General features: G+C 40.7%; 1 protein-coding gene across 47 annotated transcripts in view; it reads left to right on the plus strand.

Moving 5' to 3' along the window:
- The window catches only part of CLASP1 (cytoplasmic linker associated protein 1), a 278,689-nt gene that overhangs the window by 169,472 nt on the left and 89,948 nt on the right, over positions 1–19,269 (plus strand). For 21 of the 47 annotated variants that reach the window (XM_050916932.1, XM_050916931.1, XM_050916934.1 and 18 more), the window contains 4 exons: positions 874–981; positions 3,322–3,348; positions 5,118–5,285; positions 11,889–11,996. In XM_050916932.1, the coding sequence (XP_050772889.1) occupies positions 874–981; positions 3,322–3,348; positions 5,118–5,285; positions 11,889–11,996 (411 nt within the window). The remainder of the gene's footprint in view (positions 1–873; positions 982–3,321; positions 3,349–5,117; positions 5,286–11,888; positions 11,997–19,269) is intronic. The other 26 variants (XM_050916951.1, XM_050916950.1, XM_050916957.1 and 23 more) reach the window with 3 other exon arrangements.

The following is a 19,269-nucleotide window of genomic DNA, read 5'->3' on the forward strand; positions in this document are numbered from 1 at the left end:
TTCCTCTGATTATCATGCCTGAAACTTGAACTTGTTCTCTGAATGCAGTGTTGGTACTGGCATCAATCCCAGGACTGTTTCAAGTTTGGCTGAGAACTGAGGTGTTGAAAAGGACTGACAGAGGTTTTCTGTTTATTGGTCTTAATCATCATTCCTTTTCCAGCAACTAAAGACTCATAATTGTGTTCAAAAATTAGAAAGAACATAATCTCGGGAACAGCCCTGACCAAGCAGGGACATGCACTGAACAAGCTAATGGGTCTTTTCCAGCTAAAATTTCTGTGAGGGAGAAATAAAAAGCATTCTGAACAAGAAACTTTATACAAATTCTTTGCTTAAAAAAATAAAGGGCAGATGGGGATTCTCTCACAGTGTTAATTGCGTCGCACGGGACTCTCCATTACAATTAAAGCTGCACTAACTTGGGGGGTAAATAAGTTGAATTTATATACACCAAAGGTAACTCTTAGAGATGACATTTCCCACATGAGCATAATGGGCACACCTGAGACAAATACACATGGCCAGATGGTGTCAGCAGAGTCTGTTACTGATGCATGTCAGTTTGCAAGTGTAGATAGGGGTATGAAAGCATCGGTGCCCAAATGTGAGATTTTCTGGGTGCACCTATTATGCCCATATTAGAAACTTTCTTCCTTCTTGTCAAAAAGCATTTTAATTGTGTTTTCAATTGCAAGTGCCATTCCAGGGAATTCACTTCTTATCATTGTTACTGTTGCAAAAAAAAAAAAAAAAAAAAAAAAAAAAAAAAAAAAAAAATTCAATATAGAACAGACAGCAAGTTAGAAGCCACAGCAAAGTTTCCCCTCTGAACCAAGCTGCTAACATTCCACTTTTCTTTGCATTCCCCAGGTCGGATCCGTACAAGGAGGCAAAGTTCTGGAAGTGCCACAAGTGGTACCTCAACGCCTGCCGATACCCGAGGTCGCAGCCGTGCTAAAGTAGTTTCACAGTCCCAGCGTAAGAAGCCTTTCTTTTAAGAGAGGGGCAGGGGCTATATTTATTAATATTATCTCTTATTTGTACTGTGGCAGTGACCCCAGCCAAGAATGAGGCCGCATTGTGCTAGGCACTGTATGCACATATCACAGAAAGACGGTCAGCCCCAAAGAGCTCACAGTCCAAGTCGTCATTAAAGAACAGGGTCTGAGATTTGAATTCTTAAGCATAGAAATTGCTAGTTTTCTGCTCAGCACAACTGAAAAATTCCAGTCATATAAAGTTTGTTACTATGTATCATACTAGTTAATATATATTGGACTTAAATCTTAAAGTACTACCTAGAGGGACACCTTCCTTGTACCTGCAGCCTGCTACTGTCTGTTGGGTTCCTGTTCTGCCAAGCTTCTCGTGCTTACGTTATCTCATCTCCATGTGTTAAGCATGAGCTGTCTAAGTTAATGTGTAAAATGGCAGGGGTTGCTATCTCTCCTGCATAGATTTAGGGAAAAGAGATGTGCTCTCTGGTCCACATGGCATATCCTGGCTCTGAAGTTCTGGTTTCCTTGCATGGCATGGTTCCCCCATGAAGGGAGAGCAGAATATCTGCCATATGGGTCTGGGAGGAGAATTTTGACTAGTGTTCAGGAGGTTTGCATATGGGGAGTATGTTCCCAAGGAGAGAAGTGCCTCTTCATAGGCTTACGTTTGCATGGGAGGATGGGAAGAGTTCTCTTTGTTATGAGCACTTGTCTTGCTTTGCAGCCTCACTGAAAAATGTCTGCTCTGTTCATGGTGTCACATCTTCACTGAATGTCAGGGCAGAGCAGTGGTGGGCAAACTACAGCCAGCCGTTTTAAGCCGGCCCTCAAGCTCCCGCTGGGGAGCAAGGTCTGGGGCTTGCCCCGCTCTGGCTCTCCACTCAGGGAGCAGGGTCGGAGGCTTCTCTACGCTGCTTCCGAACGCAATAGCACGGCCCTGCTCCGGCTCCTATGTGTAGGGGCAGCCAAGGGGCTCCGCTCTGCATGCTGCCCCTGCCCCAAGCACCGCCCCCACAGCTCCCATTGGCCGGGAACTACAGCCAATGGGAGCTGCAGGGGCAGCTCCTGCAGACGGGGCAGCGTGCAGAGCTGCCTGGCTGCAGCTCCACATAGGAGCCGGATTGGGTACATGGCTGCTGCTTCTGGGACCTGCTTGAAGTGAGCGCCACCTGGAGCCTGCACCCCTGAGCCTCTCCCTGCATGCCAACCCGCAACCCCAGCCCTGATCCCCCTCCCACCCTCCAAACCCCTTGGTCCCAGCCCAGAGCAACTGCCTGCAACCCAAACTCCTCATGCCCAGCCCCTCCCCAGAGCCCTCAGCTGGAGCCCAAGCCCCCTCCCGCACCCTGATCTCCTCATTTCTTGCCCCACCCTGGAGCCCGCACCCCCCGCCAGAACCTTCACCCCCTCCTGTATCCCAACCCCAATTTTGTGAGCATTAATAGCCCACCATGGAATTTCTATTCCCAGGTGTAGCCCTTGGGCCAAAAAGTTTGCTCACCCCTGGGCTAAAGGGAAGAGGGAACAGTTTTAAAGTCATTCTATTGGAAATGTTTTCAAACAGAAGACCTCAGGTCTTGAACACCTTCATACTGTGGTGGTGATAGGCTGGGATTTGGATGCCTGGATCCAAACCCACCGCAGTGGCTTTGGATCCATGTCCAGTCCAAGCAGGAAATGACCTTTTTCCTGATTCCAGTTCAAATGAAGCTGAAATATCTCAAGAAGGATTTCAGTTCAAGACGGTGGAAATCTTATTAGAGCAGTTGATCTCTCAAGGTTTCTCCCATTTGGTACTGAAATCTCCCAGGAATGGCTTGTGCAGCTTCAGGGCAGTCAAATCTAAACCTGATCCCTAACCCTAGTTTGGCATCAAATCACAACGCCAGACTAACCGTGGATCTGAACACCATCTCTTAGGCCAACCTCTGCCTGAAATAAACCACTCTAGAGTGCAAATGTAATATAGATACAGGGCCAAATTCTCCTCTGACTCACGTGCAAGGCAACCCTGTTGCCTTTTTCAGAGTAGCCCAGCTGTAAATCCGGGAGAATTTGGCCCACCATAGATGATTGGCTTCACTCAAAGAAATTTATGAAACCAGGGAGATTAAGTGGCAATGGAAAAATGTACGCAAGTTGGGCCCAACTGCTTATCTGCACATTAACTCGCTGTATTTTGCAGAGGCTTAGAAGCAATGTATGTCTGGAAGTAAATCAGTTCACATTACGTATAACATAATGCATGCTAAACTCTGTATTGTCTTACTGTCTTTTAATCCACTTTCTGCCTGTCCTTTGATCTGCTCTCATAAACAAGGATCCAGATCAGCTAATCCTGCTGGTGGTAAGAAACATTTTCCGTTTCTCACCCTCTCTTTCTGATGTGCTCTCTTGTTCACAGTTGTTAACTATTCCAGTGTCTAGGATTCCCCACCCCCGTATTCACTGTGGGAGGTTGAAAGGGAAAATAAAATCAAAATGTCAGATTTGTATTGTGATCACTTTAGCTTTTCCACGATAATGAATGTGATAAACATACATTCTGTGTAATGAGAGCACCCTTTTGTGAAGTTACTGTAGGAATTGCGAAGAAGATCCTGTGATTCAAACCGTAGGTGCTAAATTGTTCTATATCAGTTCAACCCCTTTAAAGTGGAATCACACCAGTGTAACTAGGAGGAGTATTTGGCCTTTAGAGTGCTGCATTAGTGTAAAAGGGAAGGTGCATGTGATTATCATCAGTCACAAAAGTTCAGAGCTTTGGCGCACTCCCAGTGCTATATGTTGTTGTGATGGGGGATACATGACTGGAGAGCTTCAATCTTGGCAAAATGTCACCTGCAGAGAATAGGAAAGGGCAGGTATGTTTATTATGTAACTCTGATGGTTAAAATATTTTTCTATCAACTAATAAAGTTGTGTAAATTTTTAGACTAAAGACTCCAGATCAATTTCTATCTCATCTATTATTAGTTATGTGTGAATGAATCTTCTGCTGGAAATTATTAGAGCTGGGTGAATATTTAAAAGACAACAACCAATGAATATTGTTCAAAATGTTATATTTGTTTGACTGTTTAGATGCCTTTCAGCGGTACTTTCCCTGGATATTTTAGCAAACAAGTTTATTGACAGTAGAGCTCACAGCGACAGCATATTTTCAAGGTCTTTATACAGCTAAGGAAGCAAAAAGGGTCCCAAGCCCAGTTCTTTTAAAATCCTTTGTGCTTAGCTTTAAGCAAACATGAGGGAGAATAAACTTTGAATTTGAAAATGTGAGTATTCCCACCAAAAATTTGATTCTGTGAGTTTCTTAGATCCAACCAGGCAACAGAAACATACCATGGGGACCATGTATCCAGTCAGAAATGCCAAATGCAGCTCAGATTTCAAATGTTAACTAATGAACAGCTTGCATACATTGTGTGACTAAATCTTGGTCAGTAGTCTATTTGCACAGATCAGAGTCTAGAAAAATGTGATATGTTCATGGACAATTCAAACAGACAAGAACAGGCAAAATTGGACTTACAATTAGTTCACCCAGCTGCAAACTTGCAGCTAAGCAATTTAATTTTAACCAGTCAAACACATATACAAAGTAAATGTTTGTGATGACCAGCTGTGGTGACGTATCCACAGGCTATATATGATTGTGTCATTTATCATCTTAATCTACCAGAATTCTGTTGTTGAGATGGGGTTCTTAATTTGTCCCCACTGGATTATTTTATGTAAAAATTTGTTCTTTAACTGCTTTGGTCAGGCAGGCTGAATAACACAGGCCCAGTTGTTGAGTAGTGTATTGTGTAGGGCCTGAGCCAAATATAGTGACCAGATGTCCCTATTTTATAGGGACAGTCCTGATATTTGGGGCATTTTCTTCTATAAGCGCCTATTACCCCTTACCCCTGTCCTGATTTTTCACACTTGCTGTCTGGTCACCCTAGAGCCATAGCCCATGGAAAACCTTCCCTTAACTTCAGCAGGCTTTGGATCAGTCTCTTAGATGGAGCCCTCTTTATTCCAGGCCCTGTTTAAAAGTGTTTTAAATCTCTGTTTTGAATTGTCCAGAAGATTTATCATGCTTCCTTACTTCTGGTTCCTTTGTAGCTGGCAGCCGGTCTAGTTCTCCTGGCAAGCTGTTGGGAAGTGCATATGGCGGACTGACCAGTGGAACAGCTAGAGTCCCACCAGTGCCATCATCCTCAGAAAAACGCAGCAAGATTCCTCGAAGCCAGGGATGCAGCCGAGAGACAAGCCCCAACAGAATAGGACTAGGTAAGAATTCTCACCGGCGTGACGTCTCGATCTGCTTGCCCAAGGGAAGGTTATTCATGCTAACAAGGAACCGACATGACTGCATTTTACCGACATGCACTTTTGAATCCTTAAAGCATTACATTAATTTCAACGTGAGGAAACGTTATTAGTGATTTGGTTTTTAAAACGTCATTTTAATTTTCCACGTGATCTCTGTTTTCAGAGTGGGTCAAAAGAGCGTATGGTGCCTTCTGTTCGAAATTGTGGCATCATCTTTGTTGTTTCTGAATCAGGATGAAGAAAGAATTAAGTGAAGGAAAAGCCCACCATTGCAGGAATCTCACTCTTAAATAAAACTGTATGGCCCACTCTTGTGAGGAGCTGAGCAATTCATGTGAAATGCTGAACACTCTCTGACTGAAATCCCTGGGAATTGATTGAAGTCAGAGGGCATTCAGCACCTTGCAGGATTGTGACTTGTTTTTGTAATATGGCATGCTGAACAGTTTATGTGCATCAACTTCTACATCCTGGAGTCTTTTATTAGGTTGCATTTAGATTCACGTGCTAAGTGTTTTGCTCACAAATATTTTTGTCCTACGTGGAGACTCATTGGCTGTTGTGTAAATATTCTGCATGCACTTTTATTTTCAAATTTACCAGTGATCTCTCTAATTCGGTTTAAATTAATGGAACAGGTATTCAAGAGATGTTCACAAACGCAGCCGTCCTTTTGAATGAAAGCAGAAATGATTCTCTATATATGTTCTGTGGATAAGCCAAAGCTATACTGATTGCCGCTAATGACTTTGATATAAAATATGAGTATTTGCAGAAATTAACCGAAGTTTACATGGGAGAATAAATTCTTAGAAATGATTTTTTCATTTAAAAAAAGATAATATAGTTTTCGATCACTTATAAGAAGTTGCAACTAAACTCATTGTGTGACATTGTAGCCTCATTGAAGTAAATGAGAGTTTTTGCCTTTGGCTTCAATAGGGCTAGGATTTCAGCCATCATCTTTTAAATTTAAGCCCACTGCTCAGTTTATAGCATATTAGATGTCAACATAGAATTACTCCTTATTTATTTATATTTCAGATTTATGAAATGGTCTTAGGAAGTCTCTCTAAAGAGCATATCCTGAATTATGATCCTTTACATTTTACATTATATATGGTGAATATTTTGCAAAATTCAAATTTATTCTCCTCTGATATTATCTATTTTTATTACATCTGTATAAATATATTGTTTAGTGTTTTTAAAATCCAAGCTGCCCCCTTACTTACTAAAGTTAACTATTCTACTGTCATTCTGCAAACTAGTGTTGTCCGTTAAAATGAAACAAACTCTGATATTACCATCATATTTCTGTTTATGCAGATAATCATGTTACATGGACTATTTTGAAACAGTCCTTATTATCTAAAGGGAATTTATTTTGCATAAATCACTCTTGGGTTGTGTGCATTCAAGTGAATTATGGGAGCCTTGGAGAATTTCCTATAAAAGGGTAACTTATACTCCATCACTATTGTATGCCTCCCCTGCAAAAATCCTCAGTGCTCGTTCCTTGGGAGTGTGAGGATGCTATCAAATCTGTCAGTCTTTTTTCCTTCCTTCTGGGCTGATGGTTGAAGCCTGTTCTTTTGGGCTGTCATTGGGATCAAGATGTTTTTTGAGTTTTGTGTTGGTTTAATACTCAAATGCAGAAACTCTGCAGCTTTATTGGACCTTTAAAAAAACTGGACGCTGTAGAAAGCAAGAACATTCATTTGGGTTGGGTTATAGTTTGAAACTTTAACTTTAAGATCTCACAGTCCTCTTTTCAACCCCTTCCCTGTTTATTAATTACCTGGCATTTTGGTTGTTAAATTATTTTACATTTTACTTCCTTAAGAGTCTCAGATCCTATTTACCCTCACCAGTCATAGAGCTGCCCATATCATCAACTAGCACCTCTCATCCAGTACACCCTAAGCCTATTGATGGGCTCTCTCGGGCTCTGATTTAACAAGGTTCTTAAGTATGTTAAGCAAGCGAGTAGTTCATTGACTCCAATAGGACTTACTCTTATGCTTAACATTGTGCACATGCTTAACTACTGTGCTGAATCGGATCCTTAGCTTGCAGGGAAGTGATTAGTAGTAAATGGCTTGATTTTCAAATGTGCCCAACTCTTGCAGCTGTCTTGGGTGTTCATTCGTGTTGAAAAATCAGACCATTACAGCACTGGAAGTTAGGACTCCTGGGTCCTATTCTTGACTCAGCCACTGACTTGTGTGGTTTCTGAGTAAGTAATTTAGGGCCAGATTGTGACTGGTCTGTGTTGTGTATGCAAGAGAGGGAGGATGTTAGGAGCTCATTTCCTCTTGCACCACCACCAGGAATACTCCATGCAGGGGGCATCCACGAGGGCAGATTTTGTGCTCCTCTGAGGGCAAAGACTTTGTGAGGCTAGTATTGGTAGTGGCACTAGCCCCACAAAGGGGCACAGAACCAGGGCCATAGTCCTTTCCTGGCCTCTTTCCCCTTCCCTACTGGCAAGGGGTATAGCAGTGGGTGCCTTCCTTTCTTTGATGGACACTTGTGGGATGTACTGTTCCTTTTGTGAGTTATCATGTCTCTTGCAGAGTCTATTGGGCTGGTCGGGCTCCATGCCACCCTCAACGTGGGGGCCTGCCTATAAGACGCAGTGGAGCTGTAAACCTCCCTGTGCATCTGTACAATGAGAAGACCATCCTTCATTACCTCCCAGGAATGTTTATAAATTACTTGGAGATCCATGAATGAATGTTTCTGTATCAAGGAAATGATACTGTAGGCATCTGCTTCAAGTGGGTTCTGTAGGAAGACCAGTGTTAGCTGTGCTTCATACGTATCTCTGTTAGCATCATATATATCTCGGTTAGCATTACACTGAATAGATGCTGTGTGGTAAACAACGCACTTCTCTTTGGAGAGTTAAATGCACTGATGATGAGTTCGAGAGCTGAGCGACTAAATCCTTATGCACCAGTTGGATTCTGAAAGGATCATAGATATTCAAGGATAAAAGTTTGTTCTCCTTCAAAATGTTAGCTGATGAACTTGCTGGTAACAGGCCCAGTTTACCATCAAAATCATTTAACTTCCTCTCCCAGTGCTTTTAAGGGCTCAGCCCACTTTTGTCTGCTACAATGAGCAAGGCAGTTCTTGAAGTAGGCTGCCAGCTGTACTCTGCCTCTTCGCTGTGGGGTTATCTGGTGGCTGCTTAAGCAGGTTTTGCAGAGCCTTTGAGTTCCATCAGCTGATGCAAAGGAGATAGCATGGAACCCAGCACTGTGCCCTTAATATCTACTTGAATTGTGATTTGTATAAGTTTCAAGTATCTTGCATACATTAGATGGACAACCAAGGAGATGGGCCAAATCCTACTAGTGGTGGTCACATGAATCAACCCTTTAGCTTCTCCAGGACAATCTGCATGAGTAAGACTAGCAGGGTTTGGCCCACTATTGCCATATATTTTTCTAATTAACTGAGCTAACAATCTCCTTATACCTTTTTAGATGAGATTGGAAAGTTTGTAGTACACAGAATGCCTTTGGAAAGTCTCCTCTGCATTGTATTGAGAGCACTCAAAGTCACACTGAAGACTGGTCCACAGCTTATTTTTGGGTGCCGAAGGTGATTTTTTTTTTTTTTTTAGAGGGCCCCACTTCCCTTGAGTCAAAATAGCAGATCTCGCTTTCTTTCTATGCATCCATCCACCGTTATCATTTTGTCTTCCCCAGCTCTTTAGTTTTCCCTCATTTTGGAGCTTGTCTTCTGTCCAGCTGGCTGCCTGCCTTTTGGTCCATACTTTCTGGAATGGGATCCTGAAGTCAAGCCTTCCGGCTGTCTGACCTTTCTGGCTGGATGACTTCTTCTTGCAGACAGACTCCCCTCTGATTCATGACAACTCCTGAAATGTGGCATCCTGTACAGCCACTATTTGTCTTATACCTAAAATGACCCATGTTCAAGGCAATGGAGAACTGCAGGGCAAATCCCTGGGAGTTCGTGTCATTTTTCTTTTCTATGGTCCTTCTATTCCTGTCATTCATTCTCTTTTCCTTGTGTATGTATCTCCATCCACCAGCATACATGGATCATATTTAAATATCACTCATTACATTAGGAAATCAGAATATAAGGTGTTTTTTTCTGGTTGCTTGGATATTGTGTCTAGTGGGCTGCATCAGATCCCAGTATTCTGTTTTGATTTGTAATATCCAAGAGTACAAATGCCTCAAACTGCATGCAGGCTTTTTAATCCGTTAATAAAGAAAAACGTGTGGCCTGCATCGTTCATTCATTCATGTCTATCGCACTGAGAATATGTGCTCGGCCTAGGGTGCTTAAATCAGGAAGAAGACTGACAGATGAAAGATAAATTTGATGAAAGTGCTTGTGATAAAGGAATGCCTGTGCAAACTACCTCCATGATTTACATGTAAGCATGTGACCCAAGAGTGAACAGTCGTACTTTTAGAGAACCCCATAGTTCTAAATAAGTATATTTCTCATGTAGATTACGTATGGGAGTTTTCCTTTTCACCCATAGCTCACACTTAAGCTTCTTGTTCCTGTTCTATATTTTTTTTTATCTGAGGCATCTGTATTTTTGGGTCCTAATTTCATTCACTCCATGATAATCCTACTTATTATAACACCACCTCTCTATCTCCTTCATAACTTTCTTGGCTTCTGGGCATGGTGGTGTTATTATCAAGTTGGTCTATGGTTCATCTTATATTGTTCAACATCAAAGTTCAGACATCAGAACCATTAATTCATCAAACTGATGTACAAGTTGGGTTTTGGAAAACTGGGAGGGGTTTGAGAAACCAGGGATCTGGCAACAGTTTATATCTGAATTTCTTAATCTATATGGGAAGGATCTATTTTGTCCTGTACTGTTATACTTCAGGGGATACTTTGAAGGGTGATAGGCCCAGCACTTAACTGATAATATAAAAACAGATTATTTGCTGCGACTCTGTCCTCCTCATCTCTAATAGTCTATTCTTCAATAATGAGGACTGCAAAAATAGGTAATTTATTATCACGTTCCTTGATGAGTCTACAAAATAATCCCAGTGTGCTAAATTTTTCTATTACCATGGCTCTGTTTGCAGTGTCCTCAGCCTCCTCTATCTGTGAGCAGGCACCATAAACTTTTATAAGACTCTGCACTCAAAGGCATGCATATGACATAGTTTTGCAAATACGAACATCCTACTGAGTACTGGTGATGGAGCAGACAGGCAAGTAGGTGACAGCACTAAGGTATGTGCATCTCTGCACCCTGGCCATCCGAGTGAAAGCTAAAGGATCTGATTTTAGGCCAGGCACTGTGAACAGTTCCTTCAGGGCTTTTCCTAACTACTCGTTTAAAAGTAGCTACTCTCGTTTCCAAAGACTAGTACAGTGAAAAGACTCTGTACAGTCATTAATTATTCAAGATATATTCACAGCGCTTAATTGTAATTCAGGTTCTCTTTGTTACATGTACAAATGTGATACGGTGCATTCTCTTTTATGCAGAACTAATTTACAAATTATGATTCATTGGCATGTTGCTACCATATCCAAATAAAACAGAGTTTACAAAGGAATAATCCAGTTACGGTTTACATGAGGCAGTTTTGTTGTTTTTTACCCTGTACTTAAATTTACTCGTAACTAATAGGTTAAGTAACCCTCTAAGGGCCCAATCCTGCTCTTCTTATTCAGGCAAAACTCCCACTGAAGCTGGTGGGCCAGTTTTTAATCTTGGTTACTGATCTCAATACATCGTCAGTGGAGTGACTGTGAAATTATCAGCAGAATAATCAATGTGTCTGAGATTAGAATCTGTCCCAGTGAGAGTTTTGTTGGGGAAAAGAGTGCACAACAAGGACCTTTGTGGAGTGTGTTTCTGCTTTTAGATATGTTTAGGCAATAAAAATTAAGCAGCTTTTGGTAAAAGAACAGAAACCATTGAAACCCATGTGGTCTTGAAATTCAAACTGCTTTGTAACCCTCTCTATTCACAATATCTTTCAAGGGTGAATTTACCTCTGTAAATCTGTACACTACAATGTCTTGTTTTCCCCCAAAAAATTGATCATGAGAGAGCTATCCTTGTAAAAGCCAAACATACATAGAAACGGCTTTCTCTTTTGTGATTATTTTAAAAATAATTCTGATCATGTTACAAATGCTTCTTCCTTCTTCTAATTAAGCAAATATTCTTCCAGAAAGGTTTCTTTTAAGCTCCGCTGGTTTGCATGCTTCTGTAGCAGTAGAGCTCAGCCACTCTTTAAATGAATGAAGATCTCCTGCTCTACTCAAATGACAAAGCTTGGATTGCCTGAGAGACAAACATACTGTGCCAGCCAGACATTCAGTGGTGCTGAAACTTCCAGTTAAAAACACAGCTCAGCACGTGACACAGTTGGTTTGTGAACGGCCTGAGGTGGCTGTAGCAGATGATAATTACTAATGTAATAATTACCTTAACTAACAGAAATGTGACTTGACTTGATAAGCTGTCTGTCCTCATTAAACTTGTTCACCTTCTCTGAAACTCTCCATGCTGCATGCTAGCACGGAGCAGCCGTATCCCCCGACCCAGCATGAGTCAGGGGTGCAGCCGCGATACCAGCCGTGAGAGCAGTCGAGATACAAGCCCTGCCCGGGGCTTCCCTCCACTTGGTGAGTACATGCAGGCACTGGAGTGTTAAGGGTCGATTTCCCTTTCCCCATTCTGATTGTCTGTCCAAGACACTGCCAGGTGGAATGAGCTTGTTTCCTTCCTCTGTTCACTTCCGTACACTCCCCCTTTCCAACCCCGCTTCCTTTTTGTTCTTTTCTGCATGTTTCAGTTCTGGTGTTCTCAGTGTTTTCTTTTAGAAGGAAGTCCCTTGATCCTGAACTCCTGTGATATTTCAGTTTCTTTAAGTCCATTTGTACAGACCTCTGCAATGTTTCACCTAAAAAGATTGTTCCAGTGTTTTGATGGATATCTATGAAAGCAATCCTACTTATACGGCTCAGAGTGTGGTTAGCAGCACCACAAAGCCTATTGCAGAGTGATTTTAATTATACACGAACTGATCTGAAAGCTAGATACAAAAAGAGAATCAACAATTTCACACTAAACCCCAGTTAAGAGATCAAAATTCTTTTCATTTAAGGTTCTATACAGAGTCGTCAGCCACTGATTCGTAAGTTGGACGTGCCATTCTGATGGAAATTCTCCTCAAGTCTGAGCGTTTTTAGCGCTCTGAAAGGTTGAGGGCTAGCATGGTCATTCAGTTTAAACATACAGTACAAATATAAAATCTCATTACAGTTTATCATATGCAGACATTTTTGTTCTTCATAGGGCTGAAATGGCAGTATAGTTCATGTTTCTGATCAAATGTCATTTCATATCCAACAGAACACATCACCTGTTGTACAAAAGCTTTGTTCGTCATCTCAGGACAAAATACAGTTGCTCTCTGAGGCCTCTCTGCTTACATAGTAGTTCTATAGCTGTGGGTTTGGTTTTCAAACTGGAGGAAAGAAATTATTATGGATTCAATCTGGCAGGCTTGGTATATGCAAAAGCTGTAGAATCTAGCTTTATAACTGGTGACAAAGTACAATTGTATGGAGTAATATGTAAGTGGAGCCGGAATACACATTTGGGCTTGATTTCACTTTAATTTACAGAATTGGAAGCAAGAGTTGCATAAGTAAATGAACTGAGGTATCTGTGGATTATGCGCTCCAGTCAGACCGGGAAGGGAGGTAAAACAAGATGGGAAAAATGCTCCCTTTTGGTCCTCAACTCTAATAATTCTTCTCTTCCTGTTTTTGTACAGCATGTGGGGAGAGTGAAATATGAAAGTCAAGATTTGCAGTGTAGATCTGAGGCTATTTGGCTCAGTGCTAGGAAGAAAAGTACTCTTGGACAATGTACGGTACTGGGGAGTACTATGCTAATTCCATTAAATTGCCATTACTCTGAAATTTCATTGACAATTGACTAACTTATACTTCTTGATTAATCTTGTCTTTGGAACTGAATTATTATCAGTATAAGTGGTGTTTCCATTATTCATTTTATCATTTAGTCTCAGGCTAGTTCTTTAGGACTCAATCCAATTCTCAATACAGTCAATGGAAAGACTCAGATTGTCATCCATGGGGGTTAGATGCGTCTGCTCCCATTTGAAATCAATGCCAAAATTCCCATTGACTTTAATGGAAGTAGAATTGAACCCTTAGCTTAATCTGAAATAGAGTATTCCATAAGAGGCTTCATTAGGACCTCCCCCCCCCATGCTTTCCCCTGATACTTAGCTATGTAGTCAAAATGTTAATGTGAACTGGGATACTTGAGGATCCCATTCCAGTACTTTGGACTTGTTTTTCATTAGATATTGTAGGTTAAAAAAATGGAGCTTGAAAGGGAACTGTGAAAATCTCTCCCTCTTTACATCTCTTTACAAAACTGAAATATTTTATTTTATATCAAAAAATATATCTGAAATAATTATGGATGAAATTTACCCTGAAAGAAATGGACCAAGTCTTGCAATTCTCAGTCAGGGATAGTAGTTCTGTTGAAATCAAAGGTACTTCGTGCACGTTATTAAAAATGATGGGAGCAGGGAGAGAATTGTAAATATTTAAACCAAATTATTTGAAAATCACTCTCAAGCCAAGTTCTGAGATCAAGATTCCAGGTAACACATGGAACTGTTGTTGAGATAGGGTCTGATCAAAGCCCCTTAAACAAAGTAAATGGAAAGATTTCTGTTGTCTTTACTGGGCTTTGGATCAGACGAATAAAAACATGTTCCATACCTGAGATCAAAATTGGGGCCTGTGTGTTTGGTGACCTTCCGCAACAGCACTTCTGTTGTTTGGGTTTTTTCTCATCTTGATCTGTAGATCTAGAATGTGACCCTTGAACTATTGCAAGGAGTTTGCAGTGATTTCTACATACAGGATGAGCAAACAGTAGTTCTTAAGGCATCAGCATGGATATCCTTGTTGATGCCATTTTCTGGCACTACATCATGAATCTGACCTTTCTTGGATCCCTGTGTTCAGATCACAGCTGTTTCTGTTTTGAATAATGTGCTTTACCCAGAATAAAGTACATTACCACGAAAGATTTTTTTAAAGTAACTGGTAGTGAATTAGTATCTCTGTATTCATATTTCAAGTAGTTTCTGATGCACGGTATGTATTCGGCCACACATTGCTCAGATATTAATATGAAGATGCATAGTTTTATCAGCTTTGGAGACAATTGGACGCACGAAGCTATCCTTTACTATACCAATGGGTTTATGAAGAGGTTGGCTCTTGGTTGGCATTCTATAAAGTAACAGCTGGTATGATCATACATATCCAGTTGTGAAAAGGTGTTTGTGCTAGTGAAAATATACGGGCATACATTGAAATGCAGTGTTTTATTTGGAGGTCGGGTTTGATCTAAATGAATAATGTCATATTAAATGTGTGTGGTTATTGTAGTCAAAATAAAAGAACTGCATAAAATTATCATCTTCTTATTCACTTCTGCCCCCCTGGGCTAAATAATATCCTGGTGATATGCTCATAAAGCTCCCATTGATAGCCATGCGATTGCATGAGTGTAACCAAGGACAGTGTTTGTCCCAAAGGGAAAATGTCTTCTTGTTTTACTGTGCATGGCAAGGTTTTCGCTTTGGTAGCACTGGGGAGCAGCAGCTGAAGAATCAGATGATTTCCTGATCTGACTCCGGAGACAACCATAAAATCACTAGCTCTGTTCTGTCTACAGAATCTTAATTGCTGGTGAGAAGTGGCAAAAGGATGCCAGCTTAATTATCAGAGCCCACACTGAGTTTATGGGGCTAGCAGGTAGAAGGGATCACCTTTTGATTTTGAAATGGAGCCAATTTGATATTGGAGCCAGTGACAGATAATAAATAAGCAAAGCAGTAGATACTACTCCTGTATTTATGTTTCTAAGCTCAATTATATCATTTTTAGATGATGCTGTTTTGCATAACATACTGGATGGAGAATGCCTGGTTTCAGCAGTAACTTATTACGTTCAGTGGCAATATGTTGGTATTGGTCTACACCATAAATTTTCCTTTTAGTGAAAGTATGTTAGTTGAAAACTCAAAAAAAAAAAAATATATATATATACACATATACACACACACGCGCACGCACACACACACACTTCCTTTGGGTCCTTGATCTAAAGATAAATACATTAGGCCAGATCCTCAACTGCTGTAGATTTGGCTTGGTTCTATTGAATTCAGTGACGCTATGCTGATTTATGTCAGCTGAAGATCTGACTATACATTGATTATTAAGTTATATACTACAAAATATTTATACAAATTGTTTCACTTTATATTTGGTGACTTTTTTGAATGATTTATTACACAGATGAAAAATAGTTAATTTAAAATGTAACATTGGATGTGATAGCCTGGGGATTATCACTTCAGTGAGTAAATTTTGTTGTAGAAACCACTACAGACAAAAATAGATAGAAAATTCCAGTGCAATAAGAAACCCGCATAATTGTGGTACAACCAATTTATTTGTCTACTTTAGTGTATTTTCACTGAAATGACTGTCATAAATTGGAAGAAGTACCTAAAGTCATAAACTTTGTGCTGTAGAATTATTACCTAAAGAAGTGTACATACATCAGTTTAAGCCAAAACTATGCCAGAGTGTTTTTATTGAATTCAGTAACGTTTTCATGGAAACACTAATTAGTGTGGTTTTTGAACACAGTGTTGTGACTCAAGTATCTCTTGTTGGCAACTCGCAGGGTGCACTGGGGTGCAATGGGTACAGGGATCGCTGGGGTACACCAACGTAATGTCATGGAAGAACTCTAATGAAAGACTGTGTCATGCTGGTAGTCCTAGCCATTGTGAGATACAACTACAGATACTACACTCCTCATATACCTTGAGACAAACTCTTCCAGACAAGTGTCTCCCATTCCCCAACCCCTATCTCCAGTTGTGTACTGTATGTCATACAATAGGATTCTGGTAGCATTCTAAGTCAAATGATAATGAAGAGCTGACGGAGACTTGAGAAGGAAACCAAGGCCTGGTCTACACTACAAAGTTAGGTTAAACTAACTGCATCACTTAAGGCTGTGAAAATCTTCCCACCCTGTGTGACGCAGTTAAGCTCATCTAATTGCCCGTGTGGACTCTGTTAGGTCAATGGAAGAATTCTTTCATCAACCTAGCTACTGCCTCTTGGAGAGATGGATTTACTTCAGTGACAGAAGAACCCCTTCCATCGTTGTAATAAGTTTCTACACTACAGTGGCACACCAGCAGCTGTGCCTCTGTAGTGTTTCTAGTGTAGACATACCCTAGCAGGGAGAGGTAAGCAGCAGGTGTAGGGAGGGAACCCTATCTTGAAGTGTACATCAAAGGTCTGTTCTTGTGTATTAGGTTTTTATTTGAATCTCTATTGTTTCTTGCATACATTTGTTTGTTTTATAATTGAACTTAAGTGCTGTGCATATTACAGGAGCGTAGTCTAAGATGAAACTGGTAAATGATGGTAAACTTTTCTTTGGGGAACAGATGATCTGGGATTTCTCTGGGTATCCCGTGATCATGGGCTGGATACCACAGGGGGACACTTTGGAAGTATTCAGGGGCTGGAGTGCATCTATTGTCAACCTGGAAGGTCAAAGACAGGGCTTGTGTAGCCCAGAGGAGAGTACTTGAGTAGCTGACAGGCTGTTTGTGTTAGGGAGCTAACACATAGCAGGTACTGGTAAGACTCACTCCCTCTGGAGGCAAGTGGTAACAAGGTCACTCACAGTCCTGGGTGCTCCGAGAAGCTTCCCGAGTGAAGTGTCATTTTACTCACATTGTAAAGATTAACTTGTATGCCACTGGACTCTACTAAATATAAAAATCCTGTGATAACTTAATGTTTTGCTCATTATCACACAAAAAGCCTGATCTTTCAAGTGGCTTTGCATGGCCCCCATGATATCACTGGGGCTCTATGCAGGTACAAATGTCTGCCTGCACTCAGCAGCTTGCAGGACTGGGATCTAAATCAGGAAATGCGGAAGATAAAGTTCCCGCAGTAATGTTAATTTGGTCACATTGCTCAAGTATAGGTATTTTGTATTCCTTTATTTCTTCTTAGGCCCTGATCCTGCAGGGAGATCCGTATATGTACATGGAGGGTCTGCCTTGGGAAGTTTAATATGTAACTCTTTACTGATCCTGCAGACCTTACTTTCATGAGTCATTTTTGATATCAGTGCTTACTTGAATAAATGCATGGGGCCTTTGGCTCCATTTTATAGTGTGCATTGCACACCCTAAATATCTTATGGCCAAGTTCCCATTGCTGTGAGAAACTTAGTTTTTATTTTTTCCCTTACTTTTTGTATGTAATTTTAATGTTGATTTACAAATGTTTGGCAATTAAATAGAAAAAATCCTTTAAATTCTTGTAATGTGCATATATGTGCACCGTTGACAACGTGTATATACACCTCTGCCTCAGTATAACATGACCCGATATAACACGAATTTGGATATAACGCGATAAAGCAGTGCTCGCGGGGAAGAGGGGGGCTGTGCACTCTGGTGGATCAAAGCAAGTTCGATATAACTCGGTTTCACCTATAATGCGGTAAGATATTTTGGCTCCCAATGACAGCGTTATATCGGGGTAGAGGTGTATCTTTATAAATTATAAAAGCAGCAAAGAATCCTGTGGCACCTTATAGACTAACAGATGTTTTGGAGCATGAGCTTTCGTGGATGAATACCCACTTCGTCAGATGCATGTAGTGGAAATTTCCAGGGGCAGGTATATATATGCAGGCAAGCTAGAGATAATGAAATTAGTTCAATCAGGGAGGATGAGGCCCTGTTCTAGCAGTTGAGGTGTGAAAACCAAGGGAGGAGAAACTGGTTCTGTAGTTGGCAAGCCATTCACAGTCTTTGTTTAATCCTGAGCTGACGGTGTCAAATTTGCAGATGAACTGAAGCTCAGCAGTTTCTCTTTGAAGTCTGGTCCTGAAGTTTTTTTGCTGCAGGATGGCCACGTTAAGGTCTGCTATAGTGTGGCCAGGGAGGTTGAAGTGCTCTCCTACAGGTTTTTGTATATTGCCATTCCTAATATCTGATTTGTGTCCGTTTATCCTTTTCCGTAGAGACTGTCCAGTTTGGCTGATGTACATAGCAGAGGGGCATTGCTGGCATATGATGGCGTATATTACATGGCATCTGACGAAGTGGGTATTCACTCACGAAAGCTCATGCTCGAATACGTCTGTTAGTCTATAAGGTGCCACAGGACTCTTTGCTGCTTTTATAGATCCAGACTAACACGGCTACCCCTCTGATACTTTATAAATTATGAACCATGTTCAAATGTAGCTTTCTTGAAGAATTAATAGCAACAAATAATAAGGGCTTCAATAGGACTATTGTATTGACTGAGGATTACTCATATGAGCAGAGTGCAGAATCGGGCCTTTATTTTAGAGTTTCTAGACTTATGTGGTTTTTGAGTTATGTGAGCACAGCATTGCTAGACATATGGGAAAAAGCTCTTTAAGAACCCTTTCATAATTCAGAAATGACTGAACCAATTTTTTTCCAACATTCAAAAACAAATAATCTTTGTGCTGAAACTAAGAATGGAAAACATCTGCTCTAAAGGAATTTGTCAAAGAAGTTATGAACCACTGAAAATAAGGGGCTAAAATGGAAGATGGAATTCAATCTTAATTGCAGCCAGTGCTACTATATAAAGATCTGTTGCTATAACATTTTGAATATGTTTGTGTATATATTACACTCTCTATGAACACACATATATATGTATGTATATAATATATTTATATAAACACAATAACTATATACAAAAATGTTACATTGTAGCTATCATAGCCACAATGGTGGGTGGG

Source organism: Gopherus flavomarginatus, chromosome 10, assembly GCF_025201925.1.
Source record: "Gopherus flavomarginatus isolate rGopFla2 chromosome 10, rGopFla2.mat.asm, whole genome shotgun sequence".
Lineage (NCBI taxonomy): Eukaryota > Metazoa > Chordata > Testudines > Testudinidae > Gopherus > Gopherus flavomarginatus.